At 41.2% G+C, this 18466-nt stretch overlaps 1 protein-coding gene across 1 annotated transcript; it reads right to left on the reverse strand.

Annotated features, from left to right (window-relative positions):
- Positions 1–16828: 16828 nt before the first annotated feature.
- On the reverse strand, positions 16829–17665 carry LOC138743818 (probable G-protein coupled receptor 139). Its single transcript, XM_069899420.1, has one exon. It carries the CDS (start codon positions 17663–17665, stop codon positions 16829–16831), a length of 837 nt encoding a protein of 278 aa, XP_069755521.1.
- Between the last annotated feature and the right edge of the window lie 801 nt (positions 17666–18466).

The raw sequence follows: 18466 nt of genomic DNA on the forward strand, positions 1-18466 counted from the left end.
GAGACAAAAGATTGATAAGAAGGGTGAGAAACAGAATTTAGTGTATGTAGAGTTCACAGCGTACGTAACGAACGTGATAATTAAAAATGCAGTTGTACTTAGAATGCTTTTGCAATACTAACCAATTAAAACAGTATTAATAAGAAGGGGAAGGGCAAACAACAAGGGTATAAAAATCAATGCACTGTATGTATCGGGGCTTAACTGGTGAGAAGCCAGTTGAGTCCAACTCTGCAGACTTGTAAATAAAGCTTGTCGTGTCATCAGTTTTAAAGAGACTCATGTGTGAGAAGTTTTATTTCTGACAAATGGGGGCTCGTCCGGGATCTACACTCCGGCCGTGAGGGGAGGCGAGAAGAGGGACATCGGAGGTGGTGCACCCCGCTGAGTTCAGCGGCTCCTAGTCCCTTGCTCGTCGCTTCGGGCGGCTTGAGCGAGTGGTATCCGGACAAGGTGACACGACAAGACGGAGAGGAGAAGGGTGACGGTTCAATCCCCGAGAAGACACCGGTAAGTGACGACTTACGATTGTGGTGTGGGGATTGGGTAACAGGTGTAACGGGATACACCTGTTTGGATAAAAAAAACCTAACGTAATAGATCAGGTATAGAGCTTTTGTCGTAGCGTGAGGACCCTGTCGTGGGACTCTAGGACAGACCCCAGGGAAACCTCGGCGGTAACCGAAGGAGGGACAGCACCTCTGACGAAGTGCCGAGAAGAGAGGGGTCGACCCCAGGGAAACCTCAGCGGTAACCGAAGGAGGGACAGTACCTCCGACGAGGCGTCTGAGAAGAAGGGAGTAGGGTCCAGAACGAGAGGGTCCTCAGCAACGATAAATGGATCTAGGTGGGAAAATGGGAGGATCAAAATCTAAGGGCTCATCTGAAAATTCAGGACAATTCCTGGGAGTTCCCCTTGACAGCCCTTTGGGGAGAATGTTTGAAAACTGGGATAGTAAAAGATATCGAGACAAAAACAAGAAAAAGATGGTTCAATATTGTCTCCTTTGGTCGAAACAACCTATTAAAGGTTCCTCGGTCTGGTGGCCGAAATTTGGATCTGATGAGGATTGGGTTAGACAAGCATTAAACATATATGTAAATTCGAGACCAAAGGTGAATCAAGAAGAGTCAGCATATGCATTTTGTTGGGTTCCCTGGCCAGGATCCTTAACAAAATGTTTTAAATTGAGGGTAGCGGGAGAAAAGAAGTGGGAACCTCTGGACAACCTTCCCCCTCCTTATATTCCCCCGGTGCCTACTGCGCCCGAGGAAAGCTCATTACCGGAGGGGAAAGGTGATGAATCTGATTGCCCCGAAAGGGGCCGGGAAAAAAAGGATGAATTAAGGGAGTCGGACCCTAAGCTTCCACCGGTAAACCGACCCTGGACAAGATCCCAGACTGGTCCAGAACCATCAAAGTTTTCAATAAGCCTAAATCCCCTGAGGGAAGTTCCTATGGGAGGACCGGGAGGGGGAACGGGATATGTGAATGTTCCCCTAACTAGCACAGAGGTGCGGGGATTTAAGAAAGAAATGAAAAAGTTATTGGAAGATCCTATAGGACTGGCCGAACAGCTCGACCAATTCCTGGGACCAAACACATATATGTGGGAAGAGATGCAGGCAATAATGGGAACATTATTCTCACCCCAGGAGAGGCAGATGATTCGACGGGCTGCCCTCCTCATCTGGGAATATGAACAACCTGGGGACCCCAGACCCCATGAACAAAAATATCACTTAAATGAACCCAGGTGGGACAAACGAACACCCGAGGGATTGGCAAGTATGAGACAATATAGAGAGTGGACAATTAAAGGGATACGGGAGGCTGTGCCAAAGGGTCACAATTTCACCAAGGCATTTGGGAACCACCAGGGGAAAGATGAGTCCCCTACTGATTTCTTGGAGAGGGTGAGAAAGAATGTCCAACAGTATGCGGGCGTGGACCCTAGTACACCAATGGGTGAACAGCTTATTCGAATTGAATTTGTTTCCAAATCATGGCAGGACATTAGAAAGAAACTAGAAAAGGAGGAGGACTGGAGCGAAAAACCCCTAAGCGACCTGTTAAAAAAGGCGCAAAAAGTATATGTGCAGAGAGAAGAAGAAGATCAAAAGAGGGCGACAAAGGTTATGGTACAGACTATCTGACAGATGAATGCCGAATCCAGAGGGGAAAGAAAACAAAACCTTCCTCTAAACAATCCAAGATATCCAAGAGAGGGAAGACCCCGGAGGTTCGTTAAGTGCTATTACTGCAATGAGGAAGGACACTTTAAGAGGGAATGCCCCCGATACAAGAGGGAATTGCGTGCCCTCGAACTTATGGAAGAAGATTAGGGGGGTCAGGGGTTCCAAATGTTGGGGACCAAGTATAAGAGGGAACCCCTGGTAAAACTAAAAATTGGTCCCAAGGGAGAAGAGGTGGTGTTTATGGTGGACACAGGAGCGGAACGAAGTAGTGTAATAACTGTGCCAATCGGGACTGAACCTGTAAAAAGTAATTTGAAAATTTCTGGGATAGAAGGGGCTCCCAGAATGGTATCAATAATTCCCCAAGTAACAGTGAAACTGGAAGAAAGAGAAGGGGTACAAGACCTCTTGTTGTTACCTTCGGCTGAATTTAACCTCCTAGGAAGGGACTTACAGGCTCTCCCTGTGGACGGAGAAGTGCGAGTCCACCTCTGTGCTCTAAAGGAAGAGGATGAACGGCAGATTGACGAGAGAGTCTGGTATAAGGAGGGAAATCGAGGAGGTTTGGACATCCCACCTTTACATGTCACATTAATACCAGGTCATCAGCCGGTAAGGAAACGTCAGTATCCTATTTCTTTGGAAGGGAGAAAAGGGCTACAGCCGGTAATTGAGACTCTAATACGAGACGGACTATTAGAAGAATGCATGTCACCTTATAACACCCCTATACTCCCAGTGAAAAATTCAGATGGATCCTATCGCCTAGTTCAGGATCTAAGAAGTTTGAATGCTATTGTTCAGACCCGCCACCCAATGGTGCCTAATCCCTATACTATTATGAGTCGGATTCCCCCAGACCATGAGTGGTTTAGTGTTATCGACTTGAAGGATGCCTTCTGGACGTGTCCATTAGAAGAGGAAAGTAGAGATATGTTTGCGTTTGAATGGGAAAATCCATGGACAGGTAGACGGAGACAGCTTTGGTGGACTGTATTGCCCCAAGGGTTCACTGAATCTCCGAACCTGTTTGGACAAATGCTAGAACAAATCCTGGCGGACTATCCACAATCTGATGATTCCCAACTAATGCAGTATGTGGACGATTTACTATTATCAGGACCCAAGGAACAAGAAATGAGGGGAGATACAATTAGACTCTTGAATTATCTGGGGAAAAAGGGTCTACGGGTGTCCAGGAACAAGTTACAGTTCGTTGAGAGAACTGTGGTATATCTGGGACACCAGATAAGTAAAGGACAGAAACGGATTACCCCTGAACGGATTGCGGGAATCACTAGAATGCCGTTACCCCGTAATAAGAAGGAAATGAGACAATTCCTGGGACTCTTAGGTTACTGTAGGTTATGGATAGAGGACTACTCAGCGTTGGTGAAGTTTATGTATGAAAAGCTGACAAATGAAAATGAATATCCATTGAAATGGACCCAGGAGGAGGAGGGATGGTTTGAGGACTTGAAGCATCGCCTGACACGAGCCCCGGTACTCACTCTGCCCTCTTTAAAACAGCCCTTCCAGCTATTTGTCACTCATAACCAAGGAACAGCTGTGGGAGTTTTAACACAGGAAAAAGGCGGTCAGCGACACCCAGTGGCTTTCCTTTCCAAAATGATGGACCCAGTGTCTCGCAGATGGCCGACGTGTATCCAGGGAGTAGCGGCTGCTGCTCTGTTGGTAGAGGAAGCACGTAAACTTACTTTTGGAGGAAAGATGACTGTGTACACCTCCCATTCTGTGAGTGTTTTATTAACACAAACTGCCCATCGATGGCTGACTGATTCTCGCATATTAAAGTATGAAACCATTTTAATGGTCGGAGAAGATCTACAGTTTGCAAAGATTAATAGCTGCAACCCAGCTCAGTTTTTATACGGCAGTAAAACAGAGAGAGAGGTGGAGCATGACTGTGTCGAGTTGACGGATCTTCAGACCAAGACCCGAGAAGACCTTTGCGATACTCCTCTGGGAGAAGGATATGAATTCTACATTGACGGCTCCGCCAGATGTGTTGACGGAATGAGAAGAAGTGGGTATGCTATAATAGAAGGAAATACTTGGAAAGTAGTAGAATCCACGAGACTACCCGGAAGCTGGTCAGCACAGTCCTGTGAACTATATGCCTTGCAGAGAGCCCTCAGAATACTGGCAGAGAAAACTGGAACAATTTACACTGATTCCAAATATGCATACGGGGTAGTGCATACCTTTGGTAAGATCTGGAAGGAGCGTGGTCTAATTACATCAAGAGGAAAGGAATTGGCACACGAACAGATGATTATTCTGACTTTAGAAGCTTTGACATTACCCCAGGAAATAGCAGTGGTCTACATACCAGGCCATCAGAGGGGAGATACCCCGACAGCAATTGGAAACAGATTGGCTGATGAAGAAGCCAAAAGGGCAGCCATGCAACAAGATGTCCGTTTGCTGACCTTAATCCCAATAAGACAAGGCATAAAGAAGGCTCCCATTTTCACTGCTAAGGAAGAAAAGGACATGGCTCAGCTGGGCGCAAGCCAGCTGCCTGATGGAACATGGAAGACACCAGATGGAAGAATGGTTCTAAATAAAGAAACAACTCGCAATATTTTAAAACACCTGCATCATCAGAGCCACTGGGGTACCCAAGCCTTATGTGACACAGTGCTTCGAGAATATGTGTCTAAGGGAATCTACACCTTGGCCCAACAGGAGGTGCAGAACTGTCACCTATGCACAAAAATTAATAAGAAGATAATGAGGACAGGGACCATGGGAGGTCAACCATTAGCCATACGCCCTTTTCAAAGTATCCAGATTGACTTCACAGAGTTACCTCAAGTCCAAAGATGGAAGTATCTGTTGGTGGTAATAGATCACTTTACCCGATGGGTGGAAGCCTTCCCAACAGTGAATGCTACAGCCTCTACAGTAGCTCGCCTCCTCCTAGAGCAGATAATCCCCAGATATGGTATAATGGATTCTATAGACTCAGACAGGGGTCCACATTTTTGTTCAAAAATCCAGCAATTGATTTGTAATGCATTACAGGTCTCTTGGAAATTGCATACCCCTTGGCATCCACAAAGCTCAGGGAGGGTTGAACGTATGAATGGAACCCTAAAAATGCAATTGACAAAATTAATGGTGGAAACTAAAATGCCTTGGATAAAGTGTCTGCCCCTGGCTTTATTGAGAATTCGTACTGCCCCACGAAAAGATGTAGGGTTGTCCCCTTATGAAATGATGTTTGGACTTCCCTTCTGGAGTACAATTGAGGGGTGTCCCACCTTGGGTGAAGGGGATATATTTGTTAGGAACTATTTACAGGCACTGTCACGCTCTCTTACAGATTTACAAAAGAGAGGACTATTGGCACAAACACCGCCTCTAGACTTTTCTTTACACAAAGTGGAACCAGGAGACTGGATTCTCATCAAGACCTGGAAAACTGAAAAACTCCAGCCCCAGTGGGAAGGTCCATACCAAGTTCTCTTAACTACAGAGGCTGCAGCACGAACAAGAGAGAAGGGGTGGACACACGCATCCAGATTTAAGGGACCTGTAGAGGCGCCTCAGGACCCTGATACGAACTCAGATTGGACTTGTGTTCCTGGAGAAAAACCTCTTACCTTGCTTTTTCGCAGAAATACTTGATTCACAATGTTATTGTTATGTTCTTTGATTTTTCTTAGTTTGCCTATATCTTTATCAGGTGTGAAATGTAAGAAATGCAGAGACACAGTGGTCCTGTTTCAGGACCGCATTTGGGGAAGAAAGGAGGGTAATTTTATTTCCCATACCTCAGTCCCTGAGAAATGTTGGGCAGAAAATACCACCCAACATCCATATACCCCTTGTGTGGAAAAAGAAGGAAATAATATGGGTCATTATATACAGATTCCTAATACCACTCCTTTCCCTCTTAACGGTTGGAAGGGTGACTCAGGCCCACCATGCCCTGATGGACTCTGGTTTTGCATACACCAGCGTACTGTTCCAATAAGAAATTCCACTCCACACTCAAAAGTGCCTGCCCCTTTAAGACAGCCGGACTTAGTTCGAGTCCATCCAAATAACCATGAAAGTTTCGGTCACGCAGTTGGGGGAGATAACCTTTTTGTTGATCTTGCAACTAGAATTGCAGGAACTTTTAATGTAACCAATTGTTGGGTCTGTGGGGGTCCACGGATGTCAGAGCAATGGCCTTGGTGGGGGGAGTCCCTCAATTCATTGACCATGATTTCCCGAATTTGGACAACTAACCGAACGAGATCAAGAGAAACTTGGTCTCTCTCTAACGTCCCCTCTGGCATCCTTTTGCAAAATTAAATTGGATGGACAAATGGTTTGGAGGAACCTGGTGGCGTACCTTATTGTGGGTCATCGGAGGTATTTTATTCCTCCTACTTGTTTTGCCCTGTATTATTCCCTGTCTACGCAGCCTGATCAAGAGCTTCATTTAAGTACTCACCCCCATGCTCTGTAAATATGGGCACCATCTCTTAAATTCATACAATTATGGAGCTGCAAACCTCCTAAATCATAATTCTGCATTAATTTATCCAAAGAACCCTTTGCCATTTTTCCTTTCTGTTAAAATTTCCTAACACAAGCATTTAATTCTTTAATTTTTTTGAGGAATTGTAAATAGGAATCGATTATAAAAAGATATATATATTTATTCTTGGAGAAACATTAATTCTATCACAATTTACCCTACCTATTAAAGTAATCGGTAATGAATTCCATCTTTCCAAATCTTCTCTCATTCTTTTTAATAATGAAAATAAATTAAATAAGTATTTTTAAAATCCAGTTCCACTCAAATACCTAAATATTTTATACCCGGTATCTGGCCATCTAAAATCATACAATTATGGAGCTGCTCTCTTAATTTTGCTTAATCCTCATTTACAAAGGGCATAATTGCACTTTTTCCCCAAATGATTTTATAGCCAAATATTTCTTGATATTCTTTTAATCTAAATTTAAGTTGTTACAAAGAATTCAAAATGTTATAATAGATTGTGTGGGAAGATGTATCCTCGTTCATTGTGAAATTTATTCTGAAATGTGGACACTCGTGTATTTATGCACCAATGAAGATGATGAAGATTTTTTACATTTTAATTGTTGTTTGGGTCATATATTGGATAAATCAACTAAATTGGTAACAAAAACTAAAATGGCTAAATTGAATATGACAATGACACTGTCTACAAATCTGCTGACAATATAACAGTAGTAGGTTGTGTAAGAAGGGGCAATGAGTCTGCATAGAGGAGGGAGATGGAAACCTTGGCTGAATGGTGCACTAACAACAACATCTCATTAAATGTCACCAAAACCAGATTGTTGACTTCAGGAAGGGAAAACCAGAGGTGGATGATCCATTGGTCATTGGGGGATCTGAGGTTGCAAGGTTGAGCAAATTTATGTTATCAGGAGTCACTATCTCAGAGAATGTTTCCTGGATCCATCATGCCAATAGCACCTTGAAGAAACCACATCAGTGTCCCTATTTCCTCGGGAGTTTGCAGAGATTTGGTATGACATTGGAAACCCTGCCAAATTTCTACAGATGTGTGGTGTAAAGTATGCAGACCAGCAGCATCATGGTCTGACATGGGGACATTAATACTCTGAGCAGAAAGCCCACAAAAAGTAGTGGACACAGCTCAACACATCACAAGTAAAACCCTCCCCACCTTCCACAACATTTATATAGAACATTGCCGTCGGAGAGCAACAGCAGTCATCAAGGATCCACAACCATCCAGCACACATTCTATTCTCACTGCTACCATCAGGAAAGAGGTAGAGGTGTCAAAGACTTGCACCACCAGGTTCAAAAACACCTCTACCATCAGGATGGCATGCTAAGAGCAGTGTTTAGCATACACTATTACAGCACCAGCGATGAGGGTTCGAATCCCACACTGCAAGGAGTTTATACGTTTTCCCTGTGTCTTCATGGGGTTTCTCTGGATGCTCTGGTTTCCCATCATTCAAAAAGATAGCAGGGCTACCTGACTGTAAATATATAGCAGGTGAGGGCAAGTTCCGTCCTGCGGGCCAGATACAGCCCTTGATCAAAATGCATCTGGCCTGAAACCAATTGCAAAAGTACCATGTGCACCCCGCCTGCTGATGCAAGTTGTTCAAAAAAGTCAAATTCCATTAAATACATGTTGTGTTGATTCAAATTCACATCACGTGATGTCAACTACATGTCTCATCACGTCATACCAAATTTGAATAGTGTCAAATCAGTCATGTTGCATCAGACTTGTGTTGAGTCAGTCATGTCATGTTCGACTCGTGTCAAGTCAGAGTTCCACCACATCGATGTTGCTTCGCATCAGAGTCACGTCACGTTGCGTCATATTCACGTCACTTGAAATTCACATTGTGTCAAGTCAAATTCAGGTTCTGTCAAATTCACGTCACGTCAAATTCGAGTCTGTTTGGCAGTACAAACGTGTGACCAACTGTTCTCAAAAATGAAGTACACCAAGAACCTCTTGAGAACAAACATGACGAATGCCTGTTTAGATGATGTCTTGCTATTGAGATCAACAACTACAATATGTCACCCAATATCAAAATACTTTCAAACAACAAACAAAATCAAGTTTCCCACTGATTGAACAGCTGTCTATTTTGGGGTTAATTATTTTGTTTTCATTGTGATTGATTTTTCTCCTTTTTGAATTCTATGTTTTTTTTACTGATCAAAAATTTCTCTATTGAGTGAAGTATTACAAGCTCCTGTTTAATTTATTGTGAGCATTGCTATGGACCTTAGTCAAATTTATTTTTGACTGAGGACAGGACAGAACCTACTGTAGGAACGTATCAGCTGCTAGGAGCTGTAGTAGCGTTGGGGACTTTGACAGTGGTAAAAGCACAGGAACCATGCACAGGAAGTCCGTGGGCTCGCAGGAAAGTGAGCCTGCAGCTGTTAACCTCTCCTCCAAGGGCGGGAGGCATGTGCTGGGCAGTTCAAAAAACCCAGCGCGTTGGTTTTGAGGAGGTTAGTTGGTGGATTGGACTGCAGACAGTATGTCAGACTGTCGATCAGATTGTGCCTGCTCACCCAGCAGCTTCAGCGAGCCACACGCTGAGTTGTTTTGTTCACAGGTGCGAGCACTGCTGTCTGGAGCTGTATGTCAGTGGGCTCAACCAGTAGTTTCAGTGGAAGATGGAAGACTTAGCTACTTTGTCCATGGGTGCCAGCACTTTTGTGTTGAAAGCATTTTGGGGAACTCTGATACTCACAGTGTGTGTGGGACTGTCCAGTGACTCTCCTGTACTCTTTCAAGGGAAGGAAGTTATGTGACAGGAGTCACATGATGTGTGACAGAAGGTCACTCGTTGACCCTAAAGAGGGCTTTGAATATCTTGCATGAAGGAAGGTCGCTTGTAAAACCTCGAGGGCTTTGAACAATTCGTGTGGCAGAAGGTCACTTAGTAATGCTGGACAACATTTACTGAAAATTCCTGGGTGAAGGAATTAAAGGCGACTGTTGCCACATTCGAAGCTTGAGCAAATCTTATGTTCCCCTGACAGGTTTGAAATTCTATAGGGACCACGGTCATCTGGATACAGCCTCCAACTAAAAGTCAAGGAATCAAATATTGTGTTAAACTTAACCCATTTGTTTATGTGTCTCTCCATTGCTGCTGGGGAGTGTAACAGTATCACTAAGGGCTAGTACAGTCTGTGACCATTCACAGGTTTGGAGAAACTGGGTGGCATCAGCTAGTATGGGCTATACCAAAATCTGCTATTTTGGAGAGGAGAAAAGAGATTGGGTGCTTTTTTTATCATGGACCCAGGTTGTGATAAATTCCTGTATGTGGAACACTGAAAGAAACAGCATATTTTGACACACTAACTCGTGTGTTATGTTGCAGATCAGCAGCAATGGAAATTCACCAAGGCAGTGTTATATTTTTCTTTTAAAACACTATATTTATTAATAAATACTAATAATATAATACATTGGTCAAATCAAAACAACTGTATATGTGTGTGTGTCCCAAACCATTACAACTAAGGCACAATTCTGTAAAGTCATTCTATATTTAAGTCTTAGAAATTCATTGTGAAAACACAGACTTTTAAACTGATGCACAGAAGTAATCATGAAAGAGATGGGAGAGACTGAGTGAGCAGACTGGTGAAAACTCACGAATCCTTGTTGAGTTTCTTACAGAGAAATATCCTTTTGTACATAAGGTGGTCACAACTCCCCTTTTCATTGGGCAGGGGAAACAAAATGCCTGACTTCTATGATGCTTCCGAAACCTGGGTACAGGTCAGCCAAAGTTACCATTACTTTGGTCATGATCTGATGTAGCAATTATCCTCCTTCCAAAACCCAGATATGGGTCAATCAAAGTGACCTTTCCTTTGGTCACAGTGGAGATTCAATAATTTCCCTAAGAGTGAGAGTCAGTCGAATTGTTCCATATCACACAGAGTCATTCCAGCTCTGTGCTTGATGAGATGGCCACTGGTCAAAAAGTGCCATTCCTTCAGTGTTCCACACACAGGACTCTTTCACCACCTGTGTCCCTGGGGGAAAAAAACACCCAACGTCCTTTCTCCTCTCCAAAATAGTTAATTGGGGTACAGACTGTACTAGCTGCTGCCATCCAGTCTCTCCAAAGCCATGAATGTTTGCAGACTGAACTCGTCCTTCATGATACTCACACTAAATTAAATAGGAGCTCGTAATAACTTCCCCACAAAATATTTTTGATCTGTAAGAGCAAAATTTTAACTGCAATTTACAATGTTTTGAAATAATACATTCACTATTCTTATATGACATAATACCAACAAATACAAAAATTATAAATAATAATTTTCATTTTACTGCAAAACATTCCAAACTTAACATCTTGAAAGACAATTAGCAATTACATGATCTTTTCCTCTATCACTAAATCATATTCCTGCAGAATTCGACTCCAGTTTAACAGTCCTTCATTTATGTTTTTGATTGTACTCAATAACACTAAGGGATTATGGTCAGTACATGCAACAAATTCGACCTGAGGTGTGCAGATGAAAACATTGACAATAATTCTTTCTCTATGGTTGAATAATTCTTTTGGTATCCATTGAATTTCTTGGATAAATAAGGCACTGGATGGTCAATATCATCACCACCATTCTTTTTTAATAATACTGCTCCCATGGCTTCATCAATAGCATCTACTGCTCAAAAAAAATGGCTTCTCAAAGTTAGGTGACTTAAGCACAGACTGGTGACATAAAATTTAAAAAATGGCTTTCAGTTTGTCAAATGCTTACTGAAAAAGTTCTGTCCAATAAAATGTTCACTCTCCTTCAGAAGGTTAGTCAAAGGGAGGGCGATATCAGCAATTGTTTTACAGAATTTTCGATAATACCCTACCAATCCCAAAAATCTTCTAACAGTTTTCTTACCCATCCAAATGGGAAACTCAGAAATTGACTGAACATTGGCCTGAATGGGCGCCAATTTGCCTTGACCAACAACAAAGATGAGTCACAGTTGCATAGCCAAATTCACTTTTTGCTAAATTAACAATAAGGTATGCTTTTGAAAGTTTGTTAAATAATTTCTATAACTTGGAAACTGTTTTCCCAGGTTAAATTCCCCATAACCAAATGATCAATTAAAGCATCCAGATGCTCTAAATGTAGAATCAAAGAATTAAGAATTCTTTGGAAAGCCCCTGGAGTATTTTTCATTCCAAATGATAAAACATTGTATTCATACAACCATGATGAGGTTGTAAATGCAGAAATTTCCCTACATCTGTCTGTTAAGGAAACATAACAGTAACCTTTTAATAAGGCCATTTTCATAAGAAACTTAGCCTTTCCAACCTTGCCCACACAATCATCCACCCTAGGGACTGGATAAGCATCTGTCTTTGTTACTGCATTAACTTCCTTCTACTCAGTGCAAAATATAACTGTCCCATTTGATTTAGGCACCAGGACTCAGGTGAACAATCTGAGGTAAAACGTCTAATAAATATCATTCTTTAACATACCTTCAATCTCTTGATCTACCAGTCCTTTATTTTGCACTGAACCATTTTCAAATTCTCTTGAACTAATTTACAGACTTTCTGCAAATGATCTTTAAACTTTAAAACACAATCTAACAAATTCAATTGCACATCCTCATTAACCCATTGTTCTTTCAACAACACTAAAGGTTCTATAACTTTGTGTCCAAAAATCAGCTCACAAGGGCAAAAGCCTAATGATTCTTGAACAGAGTCTCTCACTCCAACAAAAACAAATGGACACCCTCATCCCAGTCTTTCTCATTCTCAAAGTAATAGGTCCTCATCATGTTTTGAGGGTCAAATGGAGCCTCTCCAAGGTCCCTTGATATTCTGGATGAGATGCAGCTGATGTGATTTGGCTAGCTCCCAATTTATAAACTATTTGCTGAAACAGCTCTGACATGAAATGACTTCCCTAGTCTGAATGAATTTATTTAGGCAAATCATCTAAAGTGACAAATTTTGTCAGAGCTTTTGGCACTGCTTCAGCTTTAATATTTCTAGGTAGTAATGTTTCTGGAAATCTGGAGGTTGTTCACAGACAGTTAACCTGTACTGATGATCAGCTTTTGTCTTGGGAAATGGGCCAAAACAATGCACAGTAACTTTGGAAAAGGGTTCATCAAGAGCAGGAACTGGGGGAATGTTATTGGGTTTATTAACAACCTGACAAATGTGAAATGTCCAGCAAAATGCCACACATCTTTTCTTAAACTATGCAAATAGAATTGTTTTATAATCTTGTACATAGTTTTTCTTACACTAAGCTGACCACCCGAGGGCGTGCAATGTGTCAAGGTTAAAATTTCATCCCTATAGGCTTTAGGAACTACAACGTGTTTAACAACTGGCCTTTCTTCACTGGCACGGATATCAGGTGATCTCATCAACATGCCTTCCTTGAATAATAGTCAACTGGCACTTTCTTAACTTCATAATCAGAGAGAGCCTCACCTCTCACTTTAGTAAGATCAGGATCTTTGTTCTGTCCAGCAATAAACTCTTTTTTGGGATAACAACAAATCTTTACACTTGGATTTAACACTAGAACTCTGATCCAATAAAGAAGGAGCTAAAGGCTTTGGCAGGTCAGTACAACCTGAGTCCTGTTTTGTACTATCTCAGATTCTGGTCCCTGTGAAATCAGTCTGCACAGGACCTTCTGTAGTGCATGTTTTTTAGCCATAACTGGTGTCACTGCGCAGGCTGAACATATATATATATATATATTCTTTTTTTTCTTCTTTGGCTTGGCTTCACGGATGAAGATTTATGGAGGGGGTAAAAAGTCCACGTCAGCTGCAGGATCGTTTGTGGCTGACAAGTCCGATGCGGGACAGGCAGACACGGTTGCAGCGGTTGCAGGGGAAAATTGGTTGGTTGGGGTTGGGTGTTGGGTTTTTCCTCCTTTGCCTTTTGTCAGTGAGGTGGGCTCTGCGGTCTTCTTCAAAGGAGGTTGCTGCCCGCCAAACTGTGAGGTGCCAAGATGCACGGTTTGAGGCGTTATCAGCCCACTGGCGGTGGTCAATGTGGCAGGCACCAAGAGATTTCTTTAGGCAGTCCTTGTACCTTTTCTTTGGTGCACCTCTGTCACGGTGGCCAGTGGAGAGCTCGCCATATAACAGGATCTTGGGAAGGCGATGGTCCTCCATTCTGGAGACGTGACCCATCCAGCGCAGCTGGATCTTCAGCAGCGTGGACTCGATGCTGTCGACCTCTGCCATCTCGAGTACTTCGACGTTAGGGATGAAAGCGCTCCAATGGATGTTGAGGATGGAGCATACACACACACATATATCTATATACATACACATATATTATATATATACACACTCACAAATATATATCAGAATCTGTCTTTGTCCCATCAATGTCTTGCTTAGCTGTCCACTACACCACATGGACAACCTTATTCTCAGCAAGGTCATTTCCTAAAAACCTCAAATCTTCTCCCATTGGTAAACTTGATTGGATCCCTATTGTAACAGGTCCATCAATTAATGCTGAATTCAACACTATTCTGTGCAGGAGTATGAACTCCATCTCACCCCCAAACCTGAATAAAATTGATTAGATGCTGAGAAAGCATTTGATAGTGTGGAATGGGTATTTTGTTTGCCACCTTAGGAAAGTTTAATTTTGGATAGATTTTATTATTATATTCATTTCCTATGGGTTTAACTTGCTCTAATTTACAACAAACAAAACTTTTTAGGCTTTATAGGGGAATTCGGCAAGGTTGACTTTTTGACAGTACTGGAATCCTTAGCTGCTGTTGTTCATGAGAGCAAAGATTTTACATGTATAACTAGGAATGGAGTTGAACCTAAATTATCCTTATCTGCAGATGATATTTTACTCTTTACCTCAAACCCTGAGGTTTATATGCCAGATATATCTTTGCTTACTCGCATTACCAGGGTGTTGGTTATGAATTAAATTTGCATAAATTACCACTAAAAGGAACTTTTTCAAGATATTTAAATATCCTTTTAAAATAGTGAAAGACAAATATAGATATTTGTGAAATACAATTACAAGAAATCATGATATCAAGTTTTTGGTATTATTTAGTCAGATTAAAGAATTATTATTGCTAAGGTCACCTTTATCCATTAAAATGATTGGACATCAATTCGATGAAAATGAATTTTTTACCCAAATTTATATATCTTTTTCAAGCTTTACCAATCTTCATTAAGAAATCTTTTTGTCATTTAGTGGATTGATTTATTTGTTTACATATGTCAAGGAAAACAACCTCATATAAATAAACCTCATCTTCAAAAGACTATCATTTCCAAACCTTAGATTTTACTATTAGGCAAGGAACCTACATAATCTAATTTTATTACATTTTGATAAACTAATGATCCTCTTGGGTAGAAATGGAATTGAATTTCTCTAAAAGTTAATTTATGTTGGCTATTTTAGTTTCCTCTTTACCCCTTTTCTCTTCTACAATAGGCACATAATCCGATAATGAGAAATAGGTTGAGAATATGGACATAATTTAGGAAATATTTTGGCCATAATATATTCTCTCTTGTCAATCCTATTATAGATAACCATCTTTTTCAAACTTTGTTAGATGCAGTTTTTAAGGAATGGTTTAAATTAGGTATCAAAAGTTATAGAGATCTTTTTATTCAAAATAATTTTGCTTCTTTTAAACAACTGAAAGGCACATTTAAACTTCCTAATATACATTTTTAAGATATTTACAAGTTAGACATTTCATCAGTCTAAGGTCTCTGATTTTCTATGAATAGCAGAAAAATATTGTTGATATGCTTTTCATTTGCTATTCTCCCAGCATGGATTAATATCAATAATGCATTATATTTAAGAGCAGCCAGCCTCAATGACTGGGATTACGATTGATTGGGAATGCTATTTAAACATATAATTTTCAGACCAAGATTGGTTTTTCATTCTTAACTTGATTAATGAACCTTCATTATGTGCACGGCATCATTTGTTACAATTTAAGATGGTGCATAGGATACATATATCTAAATTCATATTATCTTGTTTTTACCTGGATGTTGATCCTCCATGAGATGAGTGTAAAATATTTGAAGCCTCATTGATTCATATTTTTTGGGAATGTCCTAATTTAGAAAAAGTTTGGAGAGATTTTTCATACTTTGTCAAAGATTCTAAAGCTCAAATTATAACCACGCCCTCTCATTATTTTTTGGGGTTTTTTTTCGAGAAGTAAATATACATTTCACTTCAACCCAAGAGAAATTTTTAGATGAGCAATTTTAATGAAATGGAAAAATAACTCTCCACCTATTCATGCCCAGTTATAACTTTATGTCTTGTTTAAGCTTAGAGTAAATTAAATCCAACATTAAAGATAGAAAGTTCAATTTAAAAAGATGTGGGGCTCATTCATAGATACTATCAGAATTAGAAGATTTAAAAAGTGTAGTTGCTCCATTATTGGTGTCCCAATAATGACAGAGACAAAGACTGAGGGGAACGATAGGCTTTATTGTACTAGAGACTGCTGGCCGGGTTCAAGGCTAGGAATGAGCAGGAAGTAGAGGGGACTTGACCTTCATAGCCCTGGGTCACATGGGCAGGACTAAGGGAAGGGGCAAGGTAGGAGAACACCTGGATGGCGGGCCAGCCAGTACATATAATCATATCACTACAGTCATACACACACACACACACACACACACACACACACACACTCATACATCCACTCACCCACACACATATACACATGCACACACTCACACACACCCACTCACTCACATAAACACACACCCACATACATACTCACACACCCATACTCCCACACACTCACCCACACACATACACACTCACACACATACACACACTCACTTGCACACACACAAACATAAATACACACACACCTACATACTCACGCACCCACTTACCCGCGCACCCGCGCACACGCACACACGCACACACACAATTTCTGTGTGAAGAAAGTGTTCGTCCGGAAAGTTTGAAATATTTTTTTCTCTCCTTAACTCTATCAATTTCAGATATTCATCCCCAGTCATTATCCAGATGTCTTGCAAACACATTTCAAAATTTGATAGATGGGAAATATTAGCATCATCTTCAACTCTTCTCTGAATTTACTCTGGGTCACCGCATAAATAAATGTATTCGTACAGCAGCTTAGAAGCAGAAGCATGTAACCACTCTCTTGAAGGATAAACAACGGATCATTGTATCCTGAGTAATAATAAGTCCTAGAAATTCGATAATATGTGTAATTAATGGTGTACGTTAACCATAATAGTATGAAATTCCCAGATATACTAAAGAGCAAGATGATGGATTTCCTTCGGTTCTCCATCTCGAGGTCTGGAGCATTTTCAGTGCATGCCTTGGCACGCAACACCTTGCGGACTCGGCTGGTCACCATGATGTGTCTCACGGTCAGGACATTTAGTAGCAACATTATAAAAAATGGCAAAAGTGGTGAAATGGTGCAGTCGAGATCGGTAAACGCTTGCCAGAGCGGCGAATTGTGAAAACTTGCCTTTCCTCGGCAATACCAAGGCAAATTTTGACTCGTGTAAAGTGGTTCATAAAAAAAATACCAAGGGGTATTTTTAACAAAGCTCAGGGCTATCACCACGCCCACAATGGATGCAGCTTTTCGTTTTGTGCAGTATTTGTTTTTCAGATTTTGACAACAAATGGCTACAAAACGATCAAAAGTGAATGCGACAGTTAGCCAGACAGAAGCGTCTCTCGATGCATATACTATCGGGGTCTTGATCCGGCAAACCAAGGTCAGAGACAGGTAACTACCGGGGAAGTAAATACCAATGATCCGATGGAGAATAACACCAGTGATGACCACCGTCAGATCTGCCGCCGCCATGGCCACCAGGTAATGGGTGATGCAAGTGGAGAGACCGCACTTTCCCTGAGACAAGATCACAATTGCTGTGATGTTAACTGTTGGGAAAAAATAGGATTATAAAGATGTTATTGAAAATTTCCAGTGTCATTGTGCATCAGCATTTGGGGAAGATATTTACAATTGCATTGATGGTTTGACTCACCATCATGACATCATCCCCAATGTAACCCGAAAAAATGACAACGAAAACAAGGAGGTCAGGTTTTTAAATGTGTCCCGAGGCCCCCACACAATGCAAACACTTTCATACAATATGTCACTGTTTGCATTGCGCAGGGCAATGACATTTCAAAATACAGCACATCGAAACAATTGGAACACTTATGGTGTCCCTAATATACATGGTCATTTAAGATTGGCAGCTAAGCAATCACATATCCTCAAAGGCTTAATGGTGTGACAGAGTATATAGAGGTGTTTGGGAGATAAATTGGAAAAGGTTTGTTAGAGCAGGTCACATACAAACACTTTAAAACAGAATTTTTGCAAGAGCAAAAATGTAACGACAGGCAGTAGCAGCTTTGTCTGAAAAGAGCATTTACTGTCTGGAAGGTCATGTGATCTTTGCAGGTAGAGAGCAGAAAAAAACAGGTTTACTCTCAGAGTTGGAGCGAGTGAGAGATAGAGAGGAGAGACAGACATCAGTTCAGGGACAAGCTGGCAAACTTGGGATGACGGCCTGGTCAAAGGAGAGGACTGGCAGTCCGGTGTTTCCCTTGGAATAGAAGAAACAGAAAGGAACTCTGTGGTGACCTGAAA

Source organism: Narcine bancroftii, chromosome 10 (genome assembly GCF_036971445.1).
Source record: "Narcine bancroftii isolate sNarBan1 chromosome 10, sNarBan1.hap1, whole genome shotgun sequence".
NCBI lineage: Eukaryota > Metazoa > Chordata > Chondrichthyes > Torpediniformes > Narcinidae > Narcine > Narcine bancroftii.